At 41.9% G+C, this 24,837-nt stretch overlaps 1 protein-coding gene across 14 annotated transcripts in view; it reads left to right on the top strand.

Annotated features, from left to right (window-relative positions):
- Positions 1-24,837, top strand: part of CELF2 (CUGBP Elav-like family member 2) — a 690,477-nt gene that overhangs the window by 595,384 nt on the left and 70,256 nt on the right. For all 14 annotated transcript variants that reach the window (XM_030570388.1, XM_030570044.1, XM_030569870.1 and 11 more), the window contains 2 exons: positions 7,324-7,372; positions 15,997-16,131. In XM_030570388.1, coding sequence (XP_030426248.1) covers positions 7,324-7,372; positions 15,997-16,131 — 184 coding nt within the window. The remainder of the gene's footprint in view (positions 1-7,323; positions 7,373-15,996; positions 16,132-24,837) is intronic.

Here is a 24,837-nt window from a genome sequence, read left to right as displayed (position 1 = left end):
ATGCTGAGCTCTTTTAAGCCCCTTGCTTGGAGTCACAGTGTGCTGAACTCTGAAGGAAACGCCTCCCTTCACCCAGAATTGTAGGGGGCCAGTGAGCGACCAAAGTGTTGAACTGGTTGAAGCCAAGGATGATCAACATGGGCACGTGGGACTGCTTGGTTTGTGGTTTTCTTCTGCATCAGAAACAATAAGGACAGGTTGGAAAGTGGGTGATCCCCATCATCAAGCATGGAAATTAAAGCACCTGACTGGGATTTAATAATCCCACATGATCTTTTGTGTGCGTAATGAATCATAAAATAGTGACTATTTTCCAAAATCTAGTCATGGCACTGTATGTGCATGGCCTTATTGTTCAGAAATGCAGAGCATTCACAAATTCCACTGAGGTCCATGGGAGTTTCGCACCTCCGAAGTCCCGCACCTCCAGCAGCCTTTTCTCCAGCACTGAAGGGACAATCATACTTTCAGGGTGAATGCCATTGACTGATACTAGGCTCCTCTTTAAAACAAACACACGCATTCTAAAAACCTCCATTCCACAGGTGGATTTATAAGGCACTGGGACAGTAGTATATGTTGAAATTAAGACTGAGATTAATGGACTAGGCTGCTTTAAAGATTTGGATAGACAATTCCCATCAAAGTTAATGGCAATTGGGTAGTGAAATCCCCAGTGATTTTATAATATCCCACCCTAACTGTGCTAATATCGACGAAAGGGTTAAGCAACTGCTGCTAGCGTGGCAGATACTGAATGCATACCAATGTCTGCTGAGAATTTTCTCCAATTCACTTTTTAGCACTCCATGTTTGACTACACCTGTTTTTTAATATTCTTTGAATAAATAAAACAAGCTGTAAGCTTATGTTGTTGTGTGATGTGAAAACACACAATAATAATCACAGCTAATGACTCTTCTAAATGCTAAACTGTGCACACCTCCTTGTTTGGTATTTGTTTTGTATACAGAAGGTAACATACACGGAATAACTAGGAAGCCAAGTTACATATGGGGCTGTGGAATGGTATTTGACAGCCGATTAGAGTAGTCTGACAGAAATGATGATTTAATCACCACGACAGACTCCAAATTCCCTGATAGAATTCCATCCAGGTTAATCTAATTTCCTTGCAAAATTTTTGCCAGAAATAGACTCTTACCTTGCTTATTTTCCCCCCTTACAGATGTCACACGGTTTTGACAAGAATGTAAATAGGTAGAGTTATTACTGTTGAAAAGATGACTTTGAGGCTTGAAAGCAAGACAGTATCTGTACCTCTGAGAGTGTTTTTCCAGCACAGTTGTATTTACATATGGTTGTACCTGCTCAGAAAAAAAGAATGAGAAGCCCCTAATTAGTCATCTTTAACTTATAAGCCAGGACTTGAGGTCTGATCCTGCTCCCAGGAAAGCCAACAGTAAGATTCCTATCGACTTAAGTGGGATTGCACGTCTTGCAAGCAGTTGTTCCAATTCCCATGTGGACCCACGTTAGCATCCGTTTGTCAGATTGGAGTCCTAGTTTTTATGCTACTTTGCACTGTGACCTTGTGTGGTTTAGTGGGTAGCACACAGAACGGTGACTCGGGGGACTTGGGTTCTATTTCTGGCTCTGTCGCTGACACTTCACCTCTCCATGCCTCAGTTTCCTCATCTGAACAATAGGGATAAGGATGCTTACTTCCTCTGTAAAGCACTTACATAAGAACTAGGTATTGTTGTTGTCTGTACAGCATCATGCACGTCAGAGGAGCTACAGAAAACCTTGACGATGCAGGATTGTTCTCTATTACAGTCTGGTTTCACAGAGCTCGAGACATGAGGCTTCTCTTGGGAGGTTGTTCTACAGTCAGCCTTGCTGATAGAAAATACCAGTTGTTTCCTTTTGCCATGGGGTCTGAGCTGCATTCAGGGTGTCATTGATGTGCAAATTTTTTTACTTGCGTTACTTTATTTCTTCCCTATTTATTAACTGCAAAATCATTCTCATAAATACTGCACGTTTATAAGCTATGCTTTCTTCGAGCCACAGAAAAACGTCTCTACTGTTTTTAGTTATGAAAGCATGACATATTGAGAAATCACTCACGTGGAGATACATAAGTGTCTGGCTTTCTGATGTATATCTACAATAACTGCTTTCTGATAAGACATGAAATCCTTCATTTCAGTAGATGACATGATTCTAGTGGGTGGCATCTAATTTGAAACAGGTTTATATCATCTGTAATCTTTTGGAGGACCCAGGAAAGCGCAGCTATTTTATTACTTTATAGCCTACAGTTATACAAGCAAGATATAAAATGCTCCGATTATTTTCCCTTTTGCTCATTGTAGAGGGAAGGGAAAGTACCTATTTAGCCCTTGTCTCTGCCCCCTTTAATTTTCTTATTCACTGCACATCTCTTCCAGATTCAATCTCCCCCCTTCACACACACACACACACACACACACACACACACACACACACACACACACTTTTAAATATTTTATGGGTAGAGAGCTTATAATATGTATTGTCACGGCAGCTGTCTCTAGAGGTCAGCAATGAGTTTAATAATGAGATGCGAACCAGTGACTCTGCAAAACCCAGTTCAGGATATAAATGGCATGTTTTATTGAATCTAATGTTAAAGGTTGCTAACTTATCAATGGGTGATGGCCAGGGTTAAACAATGTGAGCCCGCTCATGTAAGGAAACTAACAGAGTAACGTTTTTTACCACTCTTGTTTCTCCAGATGCCCCATTTTTTGTATTTTGTACCCTCCTTACTGTGGATAGTCTGCAGGTTATTCTCACAGGACCTGATTCTGATCTCATGCTAGTTGGCCCTAATGTAACTTTATTGAGTACAATGGAGTTACTCCTGATTTACAGCTTGGTGAGCAGAGAAACAGGCCCACAGTCTTGATTGAGAAATTTTGAAGTTAGGTGCAAACCACAGTCACAACTGAGTCATGAGTAGAATGGTTATTTTCGCTAAAAGCACAAACTAGTGGCTTAATAGCAAATCAGCGGTAATTATGCCATGATGAAAGTTACAGTGTGGGTGAGGTGCTATCTTTTATTGGACAAGCTTCTGTTGGTAAAAGAGACAAGCTTTTGAGCCATACAGAGCTCTTCTCCAGACTGAATACCAGCCAGCTCTACAGAAAAGGTTTGAGGGAAAAGGCTGTTTCTGAGAAGATTAATTTACTAGAGTTAACCTACTTCTACCAGACTAGAATTTACCTGTTTTGTTTTATTTGTAACCACATCTGTTTCTCTTCTCTTTGTTTAGTATCTCTGTTCTTTATTCATAAACTTATTCTTGGTTTTACTATAAGTTCTTCTCAGTGTATTAATACAAAAGTGTGATTCCTCAGCTCAGCTAGCAGACTGCTGTGCATAACTCTCACTCTGGAGACAGCAGACTTGGTAATTTCTGAGAGCGTCTAGTAACGGGCTGAATACTGGTGAAGAACCAATTTCCAGGATGTTCGGGAACTAGGGTGCATCAAGTGTTATCCGCAAGGCACAGTAAAAGCTGGCAGAGCTTTAGAGGAAATTATATGATTGGCTAACAGACTGGGGTGACAGGGATCTGTCTCTCACGGCTTGTCTTCACTACCGGGGAGATCAATGCTGCTGCAATTGATGCAGTGGGTGTCGAGTTAGTGGGTCTAGTGAAGACCCGCTAAATCAATGGCAGAGCACTCTCCGATAGACCCCAGTACTCCACCTCTCCAAGAAGAATAAAATAAGTCGACCACAGAGCATCTCCCATCGACGCAGCACAGTGAAGACACCGCAGTAAGTCGACCTAAGCTACGTCGACTCCAGGTACACTATTCACGTAGCTGTAGTAGCGTAACTTGGGTCGACTTACCCTGATAGTGAAGACAAACCCTTAGTTTAGCTCCAGCAAGTCTCTCTGTTGCTAAGGCAGAGGAGTAAGAAGGCCACCCATAGTTCTAGGCTCCCTGAAAAAACATTACTCTGAGTGATAAAGTACAAATTGATTATGGCTTTTTAATGGTAACCACTACAAAGAACACTTTCCTAATGAGCTTGATCCACAATTGACCTCTTTGTCTAACCTCTCTAGGATGAAACTAAAAAGATCCTTCACTTTAGAACCATAAACTTGTAGAAATTACAGATGGAACCAACTCTGGTCTAAATCTATCTGTTTAGATGCTGTCGTATTAAGTACTGTATAAATACAGGAAGATAATTTGATTCCCCATCTAGTGTAATAGGTGGGTTGGGTTGGTTTTTCATGACTGCATGTTCTCCAGGGCTTTGTCATTCTGACATAACCCAAGTGATGCTAATTCCAGCACTTCCCTCAGGAGACTGTTCTACATGAAAGACCTTAATGTCAGACAACATATCTGGAACAGTCAGCCTAAATTTTCCTTTGCTCATTGCTCCTAGTTACACCCTCTTGCATAACCCTAAACAATTCCTTTAGCTCATTGATGACTTCATCTTTCAAATGCTTAGCAAAGAAGCAATGCAGATAATGGGTTTATTTTAGCAAATTATGCCACTTTTTTCTTGTTTGATTTTTTCCTTGATGGGGACGACGCACATTCCCATGAACTTAAATTCCCCTGCAGTGCACATAGAAACGTAGGACTGAAAGAGGCCTCACAAGGTCATCCTGTCCACCCCTTTCATTCCGACCCACCTCACACTGAGGCAGGATTAAGTATACTTTGACCATCCCTGACAGATGTTTGTCAAACTTGTTCTTAAAAACTTCCAAGGGGGTTCCACAACCTCCCCATTCCCCTTTCCCCTTCCAGGGGATCAGCCACACCATCACTGGTTCATTCACCTGCACATCCACCAATGTAATATACGCCATCATATGCCAGCAATGCCCCTCTGCTATGTACATCGGCCAAACTGGACAGTCTCTACGGAAAAGGATAAATGGACACAAATCAGACATTAGGAATGGCAATATACAAAAACCTGTAGGAGAGCACTTCAACCTCCCTGGCCACACTATAGCAGACCTTAAGGTGGCCATCCTGCAACAAAAAAACTTCAGGACCAGACTTCAAAGAGAAACTGCTGAGCTTCAGTTCATCTGCAAATTTGACACCATCAGCTCAGGATTGAACAAAGACTGTGAATGGCTTGCCAATTACAGAACCAGTTTCTCCTCTCTTGGTTTTCACACCTCAACTGCTAGAACAGGGCCTCATCCTCCCTGATTGAACTGACCTCGTTATCTCTAGCTTGCTTGCTAGCACACATATATATACCTGCCCCTGGATATTTCCATTACATGCATCTGAGGAAGTGGGTATTCACCCACGAAAGCTCATGCTCCAAAACGTCTGTTAGTCTATAAGGTGCCACAGGATTCTTTGCTGCTTTTACAGATCCAGACTAACACGGCTACCCTCTGATACTTAACCTCCCCAGGTAATCTGTTCCAGGGCTTCACTATCCTTGTAGTTAGAAAGTTTTTCCTAATATCCAACCTAAATCTCCCTTAATATTGCCGATGTCAAAACAACAATTAAACATCAGGTAAAGGAAACAAAGCATAATAGACATTTCCCTTCCTTAGATATTAGTTGAAAATCAGAAAGATGGCAGACAGGCACTGGGCTGTTAGAGTTCAGTTGGGAAATAAATGGATCAATGAAAACTGGATTGTTAAAATAAAGTATTTTACACATCCCAGTGACTGCGTGCACCGTATGGCTCTGCTTGTTCCTTAAGACACTATAGGGAATGAAACAGAAGAGGTTTTGCAACAGTGCAAGGAGTGTATTGATTTGTGGGACTGGGGGACATTCTGAACTTTGAGCAGATTCCATGGAAGATTCACAGTAGTGTTCTCTACTTGCCAAGGAATCTAGCAAGTACAGCATTGAAAACTAAATAACACTACCAAAAACCACACATGCTAGTCATTTTCCCCTCCTCTCTGGCTCCAAACACATTTGGCATGATTATGTGGTTTCCATCTTCTGCTTAATTGTTGATTTTTTCCAATTTCATATTTGGCATCTTTTTAAAATAAAACTGGAATAGCAGTTGACGGTTTCAGGCAGCGCAAACCCTGTTGCGTTCAGGGCGTGCAATAATAATACAGTCCGTTCAACATGCCTGTGTGAAATGTGGAGGAATTATTGGAGAAAAGTCTATGGCCCCAATCCTGCAATGAGCTCTGCATCTTAAGGTCCCAGTGCATGTGCAGAGCCCCACTAAAGTCAGTAGATCTCTATGCGACCTCAGGTGTCTTTCCCCACAGAACAATTTTCAGGATCAGTGCCTAAGGCTTGAGAGCAGCAATAAGAAATGACCACTGAGGTGCAATGGAAATTTGTACACGGAAATTGCTCTGTAAGCTCATCAGAGATAATCTCTTAACAGCTGTCATGTGCTTGCACTGTGCTAAGAAATGAGTCCATGGTGGAGATTTGGGGGAAGGTGTAAAAAACAAAAAGAAAAGGCTCCGGTTTGTAATGTGTTTTCAGATCAAAATCTTGTAGCTTCAGGGGAGTGACATGGGGCAGCGCCCCATTCCGAAAGGCAAAGTCTGCCATTCCAAATGCAAGATTGTGGATTGTCCTTGTGTACAACACAGTGTGTTAATTGCTATATAAAGCTACACACAGGAGTTTGCTTATTGTTCAGAAACAGGTTGAGAAAGAAAAGTGCATTAGGAGTTTTGATGAGATCAGGATTGTACCCACATTGTAAGGGCAGATTGGTGAATGAGTGATTAAAGTGTTTTGAAGAGAAGGCCAGTCACTAAGCAAGCAACAGCTATGGGAATCACAGATCTTTTCCCCTTTGGTACTGGATGAGTTGTTGTCACACACTTCTTAATCATGAACCACAAATCAAGACGTGTAGGTTTCAGTTGCTGCCTGGCAGTTTTTAGATTACTTTAGAACTTTGTCTCTGTTCTGTTAGTTGTTAACAAACTCAAGAAAAGAAAAGTTATAAGCTGGTAAAACAGAAATCACGCATGCCATAAACCAGCGAGGGCTGTAACTTGAGAGGTCTTCTGAAACTAAATACAACAAATTAAAGTTTATATGAGTCCTGTGGGCCCAATAAATTGTGGGGGTTTAAACTTGCTGGTTATAAAATACTCCTTTAACATTTTACTTTCATTTAAAAGCCAATATTAAGGTATCATTTGAAATTTATATCTTTCTGACTTGCCAGCCTGTTTAATATTGATCGTGTATCGTTTTAGCCCGCTGAGCAACTAATGTCAGCAGTGCCAGTAAAAGTAAAATGCTTGACTTTGTGACTGTCTAACCTGCTTTACTGTCTTTTTATTTATATTTTTAGATGCATCATCCTATTCAGATGAAACCCGCAGATAGTGAAAAGTCCAATGGTAAGTGATTATCCTATTTCCTACTTAATATGTGTGTGTGTGTCTCTTTTCATTTAAAAAACAAATGCAAGGCATGGCTTATGCTTTTTTCTTTAAATAGCGAAAACCTTTTAAGGAAGTGTCCCTATAGCTGAGAGGTCCTGAAAAACGTTGACCTGCTTTGAACTCCCGTTTGTCTTCAGTTTAAAGAAGGGAGGAAGTATTCTTTCCTCTCTTCCTTATGCATTCTCTGTATCATGGCTTTGTTGTGTTTGTCTTTTGTTGGTATCCTGCTGACAGTAGTTGTGGAGTTTCTTAGCAATCAGTAACATCTAATGCTGATAACAGTCTGAGATTAAAATAACATGGGAGTGGAAAGAGAGAGTCCCATATTCAGGAAAGTATTTAAGCACTGTCTGAATTGGACTTAGGTATATTCTTCAAGTTAATCATGTGTCTAAACACCCTTCCTGAATAAGGATGCTTTTCTGATTCTAGGCTCAATTTAAAATCAAACTGGATGTTTTGCTCTTATGAGACCTATATTGACTTTTGTTTTAGGAAGGGTACTCTAGACCTCTCTCAAATAAATATTATGACAATAATATTTATTCAAAATATAGCTTGTTGACTTAAGGAATATATATGATGTGCAAAATATACAGTGTGCTAAATCTATAAAATACATCAGATCTGTGTATTCCAGGCATTAGACAATCTGATGGTAGGGCTGCCTGTGTGTGTTTTGTTTAAAAAAAATCTATACATCTTTTTCCCCCTCGATTCATTCCTATAATTTACTAAAATATATGTTAAAGAAATCACCTTCCTTCTTAGACTGCAAGAGCTTCTTTTCCCCATAAGGCTGACATAATCAGAGCCGGTGCCTTCCAACAGGCATCTCTGCACCTCATTAATTAGTAATCAGGGCAGAAGCCATGCACTTAGAGATCTACATATCTGCAAATGTAAATGATGATTGGGCTCTAAATCTCTCCGCAAGGTTTTGCTAATTGTACTGCATCCCATTTTTAGCCTTCTCCACAGACTAAATTTTAGAAGAACTTAAAACTTTGTACTGTGCTCCTTTCCATGTTGCAGACGGCTTTAAAAACTGGCCAGGTGCACAGCGGAACTGGGCTGGCCCCGATGGAAATGGAAATGGGGAAACTTGCTCTTCTATTGGTGAGGCGCTCACATAACATAAACCAAAAAAGCACTCACCACTAGCACAAAGTCGTCATCCTTGTCTGGATGCTCAGCAGAAAGGCCAAGTAGTCTGAGTATGCAAACTGAGTGAAATCCTAGCCCCATTGAAGTCACTGGGAGTTTTGTCACTGACTTCACGAGGACCAGGATTCCACCCCAAGTATTGATCATGCTTTCTATGGCCAATTTTTTTTCCTCCTCTGCAAGATACTACATAAGACCCCATGAACTAATGAAGTCCAACATAAGCCTTGTATGTGCCCTTCTACATAGGGTAAATTTCACTCTGAAATCTCATGGACAGAATAGAAGTGCAATAGAGAATTGACCAAAAATGAACCCCCTCTCCAAGGCATTCTCCAACACCTTTCACCAGCACTAAATACAGCTAAGTTGCTTTTTTTTTTCCTCCAAAAGTTTTCCAGATTTTGGAAGAAGGCACAGAAGTTCCAACTGACGAAAGGAAAGTAAGCAGGTGGAATGGCCTCCTTTAGATTAATCTTCTGAAGAAAAGCAGACAATGTCTAATTTTCACATGCACATTTAGAATGTTGAGAACTCTTTGTTGTTTGAAGCTGGAGAGGAAAGCTACTGCTACGGTCATGAATGTAGCATAGCACCTTAGAGATACTGGAAGTGGGATCAGAGCCAGGGTGTGGGAGGTGAGCTAGAGGTTTGGTAGCTTGGGGGGGCAGAGTGGTGCAATGGAGAGGAACAGCTGGTATCTGTTTTCCGGGTGCCACTGTGCCAGCAGCTAAAGAAGGACATGTGTCTGTGCCAATGGCACACTGGAAGGAAACAGTATGCCATCTGCAGGGTATACAGAGTGAAAAGAGCTCCGGAGAAGAAGAGAGAGGTCTGGGGAAGAGATAAAGAGCTATCCAAGGTGGGTTGGTCTTTGTGATTGGTAGTGTTTGAGCATTTGTGGGGAGTTCTTGAACCGTTTGTTCTCTCACCATGGGAAGCGATGCATCAGAACTGAACTAGGTTTTATTGGTAACTAGAACTTCTAAAAGTTCAAAGAGCTTGAAGACTCCTGTTGACCAAAAGTTCCAAGTAGCTCATAGATAGACATAAGAGAACTATAGCAAGCGTAGACTGAAGTTCTCTTGAGTTTACCAACCTCTCTGTAGAGCTGATGAAACCCAATGAAACTTGATATGAGCGCTGATGTTCCCTTGGTAATTTTACAGGATTGCTAAAACTCAGTATTTGCTGAGTGACAGTGTTGAAAATCCTATTAAGCTGGATGATCTGATCTGACAACAGTTTGCCCAGTTCTGGACTCAACACTAAAATTTGTGTGAAGGCTTTGCAATGTTCTGTTTAGTGTCCTTTTTTAAAAAACAATTGCTCACTTCTGAATTCCAAGGCTTGACTTGCAGTGCCAAAATATAATGGGAAGGGAATTTCTGCCCCAATTGGAAACAGAAAACACAATAACTTTCACACGTGCTTCTTGTGAGACTTCCAGATGCAAGAGGGTTTGGATGAGTGACCAGACTTGTGGGCACTTGCATGAAGTGGCCCTGAACTGTGACACCCCCCCTTGTGCTTTATCAGAGCCAATCCTCTGCTGACTTATCCTCATATCAACCTCCAGAAGCCAAGTTTGAGTCAGAGACCTCTATTGGAGTGATGTGGTACAGACATCTCCCACACATGCCTGGTTATGGAATAGCTGTGGAGCAGCACCTCGCCACTTCTACAGTCTGAGGGCATTCTCGGCCTTTGTGTCCCCCGATGCAGGGTAGAATGGCTGGTGAATATGGGTAGCAGCCTCCAGACTTGCTCTCCACCCCTCTGTATGAACGGTGAAGGTGGGCCTCTGCAGAGCATGACTGTACACTGGCCTTCAGGTCCTATCTCCTCCTATGCAGATGCAGCAAAATGTAATCCGTTTCATGGTAACCAGGCTTTCTGCAGCTAGAGCAAATGGAGCAGCATCCTTATGGCTAATGAATTTCTTTCACTGGAGGATACTTAAAATAATTAGCCGATAAACTTACCCTCCCTAAAAGTTCTTCCTTCAAAAAGATGAAGTATGCAGTATATGGTGCTCATAAATTCATAAAGTTTGAGGCCAGAAGAGACCATTATATCTTCTAGTCTGTCCTCCTGTACATCTCTCATTAATGATGGACCTCAGGACAGATATCCCGAGGACAGTATATGACCATTTTTATAAAATGCCAAGACTTTGGGGAACCCAAGAAAAATTCTCTGTTGCATTATCCTGTACGTACTTTCTGATTCACTGAAAGGGTGAAGAAATGGTTTTGAAATCCTAAGTGGAGAAACTTGCAGATTTGGAAGCAGTAATTAAATGCCATATGCCAGCACTAACACATAGAAAAGTTGTTAATTAATTCAGGCAGTTCCAGATCCAGGTGTGACTTTGACAGATTGTACACTAGGGTTTTTCGCCATCTTACAAATGAGGATAAAAAAACCTTTTTTCTTTCCCTCCAGGGGGAAAAAACATTTGTACTTAAATAATTAACCATTACTTGATTGGCTTAAAGGAGAGGACAACTTATTGTGAGAAGGGAACAGTGTTCTAGATATATTTAAATATGATAGCTTCAGTCACTTAAGGGGACACTGTCATGTATTTTCATGATAGAATTTTAGCTTCAGGAAAGAAAGAGAGAAGTTAGCAACGCTTAATAGCATTTTTCATTTCTTAATTGTTTAAACATTCTCCTGTAGTGCTGTGATCCCAAACACAGCCCCTTGGTTTTAACATATGAGAATCCATAACTGAAATGATGGACTGGGAACAGAGAAGTGAAAAAAGATTAGTCAATTTTCACTGTCCAAGCAAACTGAATGAAGTGTAAAAATGAGACACTAATGCCTTTCTACTGCAATGCAGTGACTTCAGTGGGACTCCTCAAGGGCTCCACCCAGGCAGACACAGCTTCAAGATTGAGTCCAATGTACATTTACAGGGCTTGATTCACTGGTACACTCTAACTGCTTTGTCCTGCTCCGGCAGTGCAAAGCATCCATACATTTGTTAACTGGCTGGTTATATATCAGGTTGCATCTGCTTTACATTGCCAAAATAGTGCAAAGCAGCCGGACAGCAGTACTGAGTCCAAAATCCATGCATCAGAATGAACTCCTCCCCCCAAAAAGTGATTTAAACAAATAAATCGTGCTTTTTTATCTGTCTTCTGAATTTTGAACTGCTCCTGTCCACCCCTGCATGGGATGGACGGGAGCTCCTGTCTCTAACCTGCATGGGATGGGGCTTCCTCTGGGGTCTTATCTCCATTAACTCTGCACTTTCCTGAACTGTGGTGGGAGGTGAGGCCACTGCTGTCAAGATCAGAGGAAGGAGGCCTGGTCCCATGGTCAGTGCCGCAACTGGACATTTTAGCACCTGGGGTGAGCAAGCATACTTGCACCCCCTATCATTTTTTTTAGTTATTTCTCCACTTCCAGGGCTTTAAGCCCTGGGTGGCTGCCTTGCTTGTTCCCCGCATTCCCTCCCCACCCTCGGTTACAGGCCCTGCCCGCTGTGTGCACCATTTCTGGGGCTCTGCTCAACTCTAAGCACCGGCTAACCTGTAACATATGGGCCAGGGCTGCCCAGAGGATTCAGGGGGCCTGAGGCAAAGCAATTTTGGGGGCCCCTTCCATAAAAAAAGTTTGCAATACTATAGAATACTATATTCTCGTGGGGGTCCCTGCAGGGCCTGGGGCATGGGGCAAATTGCCCCACTTGCCCCCCCCCCGGGTGGCCCTGTATGTGGTACAGCAATCTCTAATGGTTTAAAGTAGGGTGACTATGTGTCTGGTTTTCGACTGGAACACCCCGTAGAAAAGGGACCTGGCAGCTCCATGCAGCACCGCCGACCAGGCCATTAAAAGTCCTGTCCTGGGGCACCGTGTTGCACCCCGGAAATGGCCAGCAGGTCCAGCTTCTAGGTAGGGGGCCACCGGGCTCCACGTGCTGCCTCTGCCCCAAGCACTGGCTCTGAGCCGGCGGGGGGGGGGTTGCCTGCAGGCGAGGCCAGCACGTGCTGTGTAGTCCTGCCCACAGCACCCTGCTTAGAAACTGGACCTGCTGGCTGCTTCCGGGGCGCAGCATGGAGCCAGGACAGGCAGGCAGCCTACCTTAGCATTGCTGACCAGGAGCCACCTGAGGTAAGCCCACGCCCCAGCCCTGAGCCCCCTCCAAACTTGGAGCCCCCTACTGAACCCAAACTCCTCATCCCCAGCCCCACACCAGAACTCTCATCCCCTCCTGCACCCCAGCCCCTCCGCCATACTCCGAATCCCTCGACCTCAGCCTGGAGCTCACTCCTGCATGCCAAACTCCTCATCCCCGGCCCCACCCCAGAGCCAGCACCCCCAGCCCAGAGCCCTCACCCCTCCCACACCCCAAACTCTGCTGCCTCAACCTGCAGCCCTCTCCCACATTCTGAATCTCTCAGCCCCACCCCACACTCTGGAGCTCCCTCCTGCACTCCAACCCCTCATCCCCAGCCGGAGCCCTCACCCCCTCCCACACTCCAACTCCCTGCAACATTTCTGGCCTCACCCCAGAGCCCGCACCCCGTTTGGAGCCCTCACGTCCTCCTGCAACCCAGCCCCCTGCCCCAGCCCAGTGAAAATGAGTGAGGGTGGGGAAGAGCAAGCCACTGAGGGAGGGGGAATATAGAGAGCAGGGGCAGGGATAGGGTGTTCGGTTTTGTGCCAATAGAAAGTTGGCAACCCTTTGGGTAAAGTGTGAAACTGCCAGCCACACGGACAAAATCTGTGAGCTGCCTCCATTTTTACTGTAGAGAACCCCACTCCCCTGCCAAATTGTTTGGGTGTATTTGATCTGTAGTCCTCACAGCACTTTAACTATCAATCCCCACAACACTTCTTGTTTATACTGGAAAGACTAGGGCAGAGAGGTTCAGTAACTTGCCCAAGAACACAGAGATAATCAGTGTAAGAACCTAGGAATTTGTGGCTCCCATCCTATGCTGATAGGAATAGATCATGCCTTTCTCTGCATGAAAGTATATTGTATAGTTTTAAATTGATATCATGCCTTTCAACAGAGTAAAAACTGCATAGGCGCCTTCATCTTGGCAGTGCTCCTTTAAACATTCTGTGTGGTTAGGCATTTAGCCAAGATAAAATTACAAATTTCTTGAAGTTTACCACTGATCAGCAGTACCAAACAGCATTGGATATGAGGCATGTCATCCTACCAATATGTCTTCTGTACACTGAGCATTTTCTTTGAAATGTGCATTTTGAAGATGTACAGTACACGGGAGCTGGGTGTTTAATTTACTATAAAATCACCCTCTAGCTGCAAACCTGCAAAATCGTTTTAGTTAAATGGCATATTTGTAGATTTACTAGTGAAAGTGAAGGAGGCCAGTAGGGAGTTTGTCATCTGCTAGTGTCTGGAAAATTAACAAACATCTTAGCATTTGACTTTGGAGGAGGGGAAGTTAAGTGGCTGCTTGGCAGAGTAGCATCTTCCGCTTTTCTTGGTAGGCTGGAGGAAGAGATCCCCTGCATCCATTAAGGTCCCTTATTTTTTTATCTTCTGCTGGAAGATAAAAAGTCTTCACCCTTCCCTGTAAGCGGGAGCAAATGGGACACCCTTTGGGGCTAGAGTGCAGTTGCTTAATTGGCTGAGGTGGTGTCATTTGTAGGATTGAGCATGGAGCTGGGAGCTCGATCACCATGTGGCTCTAGACAGGCCACGTGACTTCTCTGTGTTTCAGTTTCAGCATCTGTAAAATGGGTGTTAATAGTACAAATACCTATAAAAAATATGGGTCGCACTTTATATTATGGTTCTGCTTATAAAGGATGAAAAAATGATTAATATATGTAATCATAGATGCAATAAATGGTAAAACAATCATGCCATATCAAGCGCTATCATGGACCCAACCTACATCTAAATTCTCTTTTTAAAAAAAATAATTTTTTTTTTTAAAAAAAGCATTTCCATTAGCTTTTGGGGTTCTGGAAAATGCATTTTCTCTATGCTTGCTTGTGTAAAATAGCAGAATGCCTTTCTTAACCATTCAGTAAAGAAGTACTACCCAGTTAAAAAAAAAATTACTCCAAATACCCCTTCTGTCTTCAATAAACATTAGCCTCTGTTTTTATCGCTGAAATTATGTTAAGAGCACTAAAAGTGTCAATACCAGTAAAATCCCATGAAAATATATAGGTTTCTTCCTTCTCAGCTGCAATTTATTCTGTTTGACAAACACATGCTAATACATGCAGGGTGGGTCAGGGTTCAAAGGAAGATTCATTTTTCATAAGCACAGAAATGAAAATACTTCATTAAAAATAATTTGCACAATAGAAATAAATAAGTGCACCACAGATACTCTGGAATAAAGCTTTCCGTCTGTCTTTGCTTCCTGCAAAATTCTGGCAGTCTGCTCATTAACAGTGAATTAGATTTGCATGCCATTTCAATAGCAGAAGAAAGGAGCATTATATGTACCATATAATAAGCCCTTAGATTTTTTTTTAAATATAGGGGAGATTGTGAGTTAGCATTGAGTCTTCCAGATCGGAGTGGGGTTATTGCAGTTTATTCCATCTTTGATACCAGTGTATGGCTTGAGCTTTTGTTAAACTTCAGAGCCAGCATACACACCTAGCTAGAACGACCTATTTTACGCTGGCCGTGTGGACGATATAAAAAGGAGATAATCTATCGATATCTTTGGCAAAGTGCCTGTTGTATTCTTGCAAAGTCAACATCATTACCAATCAAAAGATTTGGCTTTTGGAAAGTAATATGCACTCCCCTTGTTGAAGTGCTGCCCTGGAACATACATTGTGTCAGTCTGAAGAGAGACTACTGTGTCATTATGGGAAAAGAGAGGAAAATTTAATGCATTAGTCTTTCCATTGCAGTCACTACAAACCTGCTTCTGAGTGCCATGCATTAAAGCTGGTTGAAATGGAAAGCTAGGATCCTTTTCATATAAGAATGTTTTTACAGAGTATTTTTCATTAACTCATTTTATTATGTGCACTTGGCACCACCACCGCCACCCGCTGCTTGTCTTGCTTCCTTTCATACATTTGGGAGATGGGGTGGGGAAGAGAGAGGGAACATATTCAAGTTAGAACCTATGCAAAAATATCTTAAGTCTCTGACACGGGATGCTTCTTTCCCTTAGAAATCATGATGGGGAAGGGAATGAAAAATGTCTTATTCATGCAACTAATATGACAATAGCACCCATAAAAAGAGAGAGAGAGAGATTCAGGGAGGAAGAGGGGGAAGGGTTGAAAATATAAAGTGTTTGCCTTAGGACTTGTCTTCAGTTGCAGAGCCAGACTCACATGACTGGAGCTTGGTTTGATGTGGTAATGAAGCATTGATCACAGGAAAAAGATGAAATGGCCTTTGCTCATTCATTATTTTTATCTTCTAGCTGTGGAAGACAGAAAATTGTTCATAGGAATGGTTTCGAAGAAGTGTAATGAGAATGATATCAGGGTGATGTTTTCTCCATTCGGCCAGATAGAAGAATGCCGAATTCTTCGGGGACCTGACGGGCTGAGCCGAGGTGAGTGTGCAGTCTGGAAAGTCTCTTTTTCCTTAAGTGCTAATTGGAGCTATATGTCACAGTCAGGGTAGATGTAGCCACTGTCTGCAGCAAGAGGCTACACTGTAATATGTCCCACGTGATGGAGTTACCCACATGAACTTTTCACAGTGACTGAAATTATCACCTTTTATTTCAAATGTCAGAAAGGTCTCAGTGCCAACATATTAACTTGTGTTATCGTGCTGTTTGTCAGATTGAAAAGGTACTGTTGAACCCTGACATCTCCTATTTTCCCTACCACAAAATCAAAGTCACCCCCCCAACACACACACACACACACACGTATTTTGTACCAGGGAAAACAACTAACTAGTTTATGGCACCTGGGGCCATGCAAACTGGTCAATGCTATAGTATCCGTCTACCCCCGCATTCTTGGTAACCATATGTAAAATGTGGCTCTGTATTGCCTCTGGAATAAAGGGGTTAACTCCTAGAGTTTTGCCCAGACAGAACTCATAAAGGGAACTTTCTTAGCTCAAGTCTCTAGGTCCAATTAAAGCCAGCGCAGGCATGCCAAACAGCAGTGGAGAGTGCAGTCATATGAAAGACCCGAGTTCTGGACCACATGCCAGACTCCTACTTTATTGGTTTGGAAATTAAGTGCAATGCAGACTTTTATACTTGATCACCCTCTCCTCTACCCCGTTAGATATGCAGCATATAGCATTTTGTACCTGGAAAAGGCTCTTGAAAATATATAATAAAAAGAAAAGCAGATCTATATCAATGACCCCTGCTGCATATTAAGCCTTTGTTGTATTGACCTGGAATCACTCAGACAGAACAATCCTTCCCACCAGCTAATGACATATGGAATTGAATTGGGAAGAGGATCAGAGCAAGCTTGTCGGCCTTAGGGGAACAGTGCCATAATATCAGCTACCACAATTTAAAGACACAGGGAGTAAAAAATACTCTTAAATGTGGGGTTGTTAATTTTATTAAGGAGAAGCACAACTCAATCATTCTGTTTTGGATATTTTTCCCCCTCTAAACATGAAAAAGTACATAGGAATCACAGTTTATGCATTTTATTACATTTTCAAAACACAGAATAATTTGTGGGTTTTTTCAACTTCTGAAGTATATTGTTTCTTTTAGATTTTGGTTTCTATATGTGCAGCCACTTGTGGTTTTTTAAAAAATTATTCTGAGCAGCAGCTTGTCCACAATGGATATAAAGTCCAGCAGGATAGGTTCAGAACTGGGTGTCAATAGATCGTCTGTGAAGGTGGAAAGCAGGGGCCGTACCATCTCTATGTAAATAAGGATTAAAAAAATCACTCACTGAAAAAATGCTCTGTAAATTAATGGAAAACCATATCTTCTGTTTGTGAGAGTTGGCTGAGGAAAATCAGGGCCTACAATTATATTGACTTAGATTCTCATCCCACAGCTGCATGACTGGCAAGAAGTTGCATGATCCTGGCTTAGTCGTCTTTCTTTAGATATTCTTTTTATTTATTTTTTAAATCTTGGCCACAGGAAAATAAACCTGCACTGAGGAGTTGCTGGATAACTATTTATTTAAATATTTAGACTAGATTATTAACTAGAGAATCAAGTCTTTGAGTCTTACAAGAGTTATTTGACTCCTCTGCATAATGTAGGAATGGAAGCCAGGTAGTGCATATCCAAGTATTCCCCAAGTCTTGTTCAATAGAGGTTTTCCATCATAATCCCAGGATGGGGGTATTTTTATTCCTCAATAGGTGGCAATTGCTGTCGCCAGTTGCAAATTGATTGAGTATTGCAGTGTAGCCCATTGAGCAGATGTTGTAGTAGTTTAAGGTTAATGTGCAAGGCTTTCACCTTTGGAGACCGAAGAGCATGTTCCAGGTATGTCACACTCAAACAAATATTGGGATGTATTGGCTTAGCGGAGCTATAGCTTCTCTAATATTTGAGTTTATTCTCACAGTCACTCACAATAATATGATACTGGGCTCTTTTGTTTCCTGCCTGTTAAACTTGAATTGCTTTGTACACTCATGCTACAGCCCAGTTTCCAGGCAGATGTTTGTCAACATCACAAAACCATCAGATCAAGAGAGAAAACCAAGCACTGAGAAAGTGCTGAGTGTTGAAGAACTGAACTGAAGTGCTGCAGGAGAGCTTTGGGTGGGAGGAATCTTGCGTGGCATAGAACCAAAATCTGATTCTTTAAAAATAGAAGGAAAATTAATACAATTAAATCCTGTAACAAGTTCCAACATTTAAATGAGTTCTCATTCACGTTACTATTTCCAGTATGTTAAATTCCCCAGGCCATCTTTCTTCTCATGTGTAAGAGCCCACAGCCCGACTATTTCATCTTCTTCTCAATCAGCTTGCCTTAAAAATTAGCATATCGTGATACCTCAGAAATAAAGAGCATGAAAAAACACATTTAGTGGTATTTATGCAAACTTTGAAGCTATGTAAAATGTGTTAGGGAAGGAATCTTTAGTATTAACAATGTGAATTCTCAGTTTCAAAGGACAGCTACTGATTAGAGTGCTAGGCAGAAAGCTGTTATTTTTCTCTTAGTAAGGAATGAAAGCTTTCAGTCAACTTTTGGAACCTGCTCACAGAAGAGTAGCAACACTTTTGTTGCTAGTATAGCAATGTTAGACTATAACATTGTAGGGTAGACCTAGGATTACCTCACAGTTTGAACAGGAAAAAGAATCCCTGTCAACAATGGTAAAGGAAAATGTAACACTCTGTGATGAGTGTGATATAGGTGCTTAAATAAGGAGACAGAGAGATTGAACTGGTTGTTGATAGTGTAGTTTCAAGCCAAGAGTAGATATGGGTCTAATAAATTCACACGTATTCTGCCACTGTAGATAAAGGTCCTTCCGCATTTCCACTCCAAATTTGTATTGCCAGCTGTTTGAAACTGATGTGTAAAAGTAGCCTAAAGACATCATACAAAGTTTCAGTGATGGAGCAATGTATTTTAAATGACCTTTCTAGTGTCTCCATTTAGTCACTTTATTCCCACTGATCTTTGCTCCTGCAACTGAAAAATGGTTTGTTTTTTCCATCTGTACCTGGTTTGACTGCAACCCAGGTACAGTGAGTAGATGGTGGCCAAAAGTCATTACCATCTGATGGCTGTTTCACAGTCCACGTGAAGTTAGTCAGTTGGTGGATGTCTGTTTAAGAATAAGAAAACACAACTGACTGTCTAAGCAGTGAACCTGAGGACTGAGGGGTATGGAGACTGTCCTATTCTCTCACCACTACAACTCAGGTTCATATGGCTGCATAGGGAATCTTGCCAATGCCTTTCCTGTATCTGTTCTACAGGTAGAGGGATTCAGCCTCCAGCTTAAACCACTTTTTAAAAAATTCCCATTGTTGATGTCCTGCACTACACCCCATTGTCATGTCAAAGCAAAAGCGAACTGACTGGGATGATTAAGGTTTTAAATCACTTGTTGAAAAGGGTTTCCAGAAATCTCTGAACTTTTTAAAAAACCCAAATCTCCTGGCTCCTAGTCCTGTGATCTGTCTACCAGAAAATTACTGCCAACGCAGACAGCTGGCAGCTTGTGGATGGAACATGCAGATGGTAGCCCGAAGAACTTGAGTTTGATTCCCATCTCTGCTGCTGACTTCCTGTGTGACCCCAGGAGACTCACTTAAGCTCTTCTTGTGCCTCAGTTTTCCCATTTATGGTAGAACCTCAAAGTTACGAACACCTTGGAAATGGAGGTTATTCATTACTCTGAAGTGTTTGTAACTCTGAATAAAATGTTATGATTGTTCTTTCAAAAGTTTACAACTGAACATTGGCTTAATACAGCTTTGAAATTTTCTTACACAGAAGAAAAATGTTGCTTTTAACCTTAATTTAAATGAAACAAGCACAGTTTCCTACTGTGTCGAATTTTTACAAAAATTTCCTTTATTTTTTAGTAGTTTACCTTCAGCACGGTATGGTACTGTATTTTTTTTTTTTTGTCTCTGCTGCTGCCTGATTGCGTACTTCCAGTTCCAAATGAGGTGTGTGGTCGACTGGTCAGTTTGTAACTCTGGTGTTCATAATGCTGAGGGTCTACTGTACCTTTGTAAAGTGCTTTGAGATCAGTAGGTCAAAATCACTATATTACTGCTAAGTAGTATTAGTCAATAATAATAATAATAATAAAATCCTCTTATCCTTATCACAGGAGCTCCATATATCAACCTACAGAGATGTAGTGCTAAGTACAGATTTATATAACAGACACTGTAGTCAATTGGGTCAACAGCATGCATTGAAAAAACCTGCTAAGTATGTGTTAAGACAATTAGATCTAAAATGTGCATTTGATAAGGTCTCTAAATGCATCTTGCCACAGCTTTTAAAGTCTTGTTTGTCTGATTTCAACATGACAATATTAAGCAAGTCAGGCAAGTGCATGCTTAGAGTACTGTTAAAAATGTGGTAATAGGGATTGTCTGTTTTAAAGAACAGATAGGAGTGGTGTCGGAATTAGCCCCTGGTCAGGCAGAAATTCAGCTTCGCAAAATTCCATTCATCTGCAGAAAGTAGGAATTGTTCGTTTGTGTGTTTAAAAAAGAAAAAAAAGGGCAAAATATCGTGGCTCATTTTTTACATTTATCACTTATTGGCAGAGGTGGCCAACCTCAGCCTGAGAAGGAGCCAGAATTTACCAGTGAACATTGCCAAAGAACCACAATGATACATCAGCAGCCCCCCATCCACTAACCTGCCCCAGCACCTCTCGCTCGCCGGCAGCCCTGCCAATCAGTGCCTCTTCCTCCCTCCCCACGGCTCCTGCCCGCCACAAATAGCTGTTTTCAGTGCACAGGAGGCTCTGGCAGGGAGGGGGGTGGAGCGAGGGCATGGCAGGCTTGGAGGAAAGGGCAGGGACCTTGGGGGAAGGAGTGGAGTGGTGGCAGGACCTGGGGCAGAGCAGGAGGTTGAGCAGTGAGCACCCCCCAGCACACTGGAAAGGTAGCATCTGTAGCGCCTATGCAAGGAGACGCATATTAACCTCTGAAGAGTCACATACAGCTCCGGAGCCACAGGTTGGCCACCTCGACTTATGGTAAAGGACAGGTGACTAGTTTCTGTGCCTGGAACAGGAGATTTTCTGACTGATGTTCAGAGCAGCTTTGCAAGGCTGAAGTAACATAATGTGCCACCCCTGAAGGTGATCTGGGTTTATGGCTAGCCTGGTACTCCTCTGTTTTTATAGACATCCTAAAGGTATGTCTGCACTGCAGATAGACACCTGTGGCTTGGCCCATGCTAGCTGACTTGAGCTCACGGGGTTCTGGCTTAAGGTACTGTTTGGTTTTGGTGTAAACATTCAGGCTGGGGCTGCAGCCTGAGCTCTGGAACCTTCCCCCTCACAGGGTCCTAGATCTCGGGCTCCAGCCTGCGCCCAAATGTCTACACTGCAATTGAACAGCCCTTTAACCGGAGCCCTGCGAGCCTGAGTCAGCAGGCCTGGACCAGCTGCAGGTTTTTAATTACAATGTAGACATATCCTCAGTCTACATGGGGTGGGAGACAACACTATTGAGACTATATGTTCAGCTTCTTGAAGGGAGGCTTTGATAGTGCCTTTTATATGAGGATTTCAAAGCCCTTTATACTACAGGTTTGCCACTCTGCCATTTTTCAGGTTGTTGAAAACTCTGGCAAGGTTACAGTTTCACTTGTCCTTTTGCCAACATGTAACTTTTGAAAAGTTGGAGAAGTTTTGATAAATTAGGAGGAAAAAGCATGTGGGAGTGGGGAATGGGGGCCAAAAAAACCTAGACATTATTCATGCTGTCGCATTCAGTGTCAAAACAGAAAATTAAGAGAGAAGGGCACAAACAAACATTTGAAATTTAAAAAAAAATCAAAAACTGAATCAAGGGAAATGTTTGATTTGAATCAAACTTGAAAATTCTAATCAAACTCTTCCCATGAAAGATTTCAAATGACAATTTTGAATTCAAAATGTTTCATGAGGGAGAATGTCTTTTCGACACACTGTCATTTTAAATGATCTCCTTAGGGCTGTATAGGAAGTCAGTAGAAGAGGAGAAATAGAACTGAGGCACCAAGACCCCAAGCTTCTTTCTCTAGCCACTCCATGACAAAGCTAAGTATCAAATTTGCCCTCATTATATCTTTTCAACATTCTTTCCCTAGAAAGATTGGCTTGAAGCAGGACAATAACTGACAAAACTTTCCATCTCTAGGATGTGGGTCACTCGGTTTGCCAGTGGAAAGAGGTCTTCAGTGTAGGTCTAACTCTAATTTGGTTCTATGTAAATTCCAACTACTGGGGCCTATGTTTTCCAACATCATTAGTGATTTGGGGTATCCAACTTTGAGACACCTTCATGGACTCTGATTTTCAGAGGATTTTCTCCCAAGGATTTTTTTTTCCTTTTGCCATTACAATGGGAATGAGAAATTGAACCTGTCTTCTGACCTCTAGGTGAATAAAGCCAATCAAGGCCAAGATTCCAGCACATTGACAAAGCATTGTGGGAAGTGCCTATTGCTGTTACCTTGCTGTGTCTCTGATATGTATAAAGAGATGGCTTCAATTTCCAGGGCTCTTGGTCCAACGTCTTTCACCAAAACCCTTCTTTCATTTTAGCTGAGATAGTAATAATACTACTTCGCTCTGATGTAGAACTTTTCATCAGTGGATCTCAAAGCACTTCACAATCTTTAATATATTTAGCCTCACAACAGGGAAATATTATCAGCTCTGTTTTTATAGATGGGGAACTGAGGCACAGTGCAGGTGAGTGACTTGCCCAAGGTCAAACAGAAAGTCTGTGGTAGAGCAAGGAGTGGCACCCATCTCTCAAGTCCTAGGCTAACTGCCTAATCACTGCACCATCCTTCCTCATGCTTTCTGCACTCATGCTCATAGCTACAGATCTGTAGAAAACAACATAGAGTAATCCCTCCAGTAAGCAACTACCCAGGGGCATACCAAAAATCTAAGAATATAAGAACATCCATACTGGATCAGAACAATGGTCCATCTAGCCCAGTGACCTGTCTTCTGACAGTGGCCAATGCCAGCTGCTTCAGAAGGAATGAACAGACCAGGTAATCATCAAGTGATCCATCCCCCTTCTTATCTGTGCCATAAACTATTTTCTGTCTTACAATAAATATGTTGCATAACTGTACTCAGTGCATTTGGGGATACTTTGGAGTGGTCTCTTAAGATGGAAGGTTGCCTAATTAGGATGGCCCCTTGTACAGGTTACACTATACTACTTGCCCAAGTTTTACGTTTAATGGAACACACTCACTAATATGTGAACCAGAGGAATTCTTAGGCACGGAAAACTCCTGTGCAAACCCAGCCAGAAATAATTGGATATGAATAGATCCTTTCCTTTTATAGACCTGTTCCAAATTGTAAGTTTCCATTTTAACAATGTCTTCTGTTTCTATAGTGCCTTTCTTCCCAGAGACACCAAAGCACTTTACAAATGTAAATAGGCTGTGCTCAGGGATCGCTTCAACAGTCACTGATGTACACTCACCTCTGGGATGAAATGTGGCTGCTGATCAACTGGACACAACACCCCTATCATTTAGGAGAAGAAGTGAAGAAGAATGTTGTATCCAGTTGAACTTGGAATTTGGAAAGGCAAAATGCAATCACCAGACCGCAATCTGTATAGCCAGAGGCTGAGATTTTGAAAGCAACATTTAATGGGAATTGAGTGTCCCAGTCTCTTGTTTAGCTTTCAAAATTTCTTCTAGGTAACAAAATACTAGATTGATAAAAAGCCACTGAGATATTTTTAAATAAATTTGATTCTTTATTTGATGTTTAAATCTATTCAAGCCAGTTTTTTCAAACTTCCATTCTTAACTCCATCTTTAGCCACGTAAGTAAATGTGATCTGATTCATAGATTCTGTAGTCCTTATAGCTCGCATTGACTTCACTGGGAGTTGTGGGTTCTCTGAAAAACAGGCTAGTTTTAGTTAGGTGAAATCACATTTGAAAATGTTCTGCTCCCTATGTCATTCACAAGTCTTGTCAAGGTTGTACAGAGGTTCTTATGGAGTACTGTGCATATGCTTCTGGGGAGGCAGCTCCAAAGGAGATCAATAGTGGCCTAAATAAATGGGGTATCATTGACTTCAATGAGAGCACGGTTAGGCCAAGACTTAGCGCTTTTGAAAATCATCCTGGAGCAGAGATTCCTGGGATTTGGGGAACGGAGAGAGGGGAGAGGCATTAAAGATGTATTGGTGATAGGTTCGCCAGTTCTCTCTAAAATCTGTTGTAATTGTGAGAAAAGACAAAACATCTGAGTTTAGATATCCTTTCAATGGAGATGACCAGTGTAATAGATGTGTTTCCTAAATCTGTACTATGGCAGAGCAACCTGCTTCCCTCCGATTCCCTCAATAGGAGAAAATTACTTTAAGAAACCTTTCCCCAGTCAATCATTTATCTGTTCTAGCAGGTTAGAAGGCAGCCTTACAGAAATAAGTGAAATTCACTCCCTTTCTTTTCTGTTACTGATCCCTGACATTTTGAAAGTAGAGATAACAAATAATTGCAAGGTGAATTACAAGTTGGCCACATTTACAAAATGATTTTTGTTGTTACTCACTTGGTGATTTAAGGGGAAGTAATTTTCATGTTGTCTTGGCAACAAAAAGTTGTTGTCA

Source organism: Gopherus evgoodei, chromosome 1 (genome assembly GCF_007399415.2).
Source record: "Gopherus evgoodei ecotype Sinaloan lineage chromosome 1, rGopEvg1_v1.p, whole genome shotgun sequence".
Taxonomy (NCBI): domain Eukaryota; kingdom Metazoa; phylum Chordata; order Testudines; family Testudinidae; genus Gopherus; species Gopherus evgoodei.
Note: the sequence above shows the minus strand (reverse complement) of the source record. Positions and strands in the feature narration are given on the sequence as shown.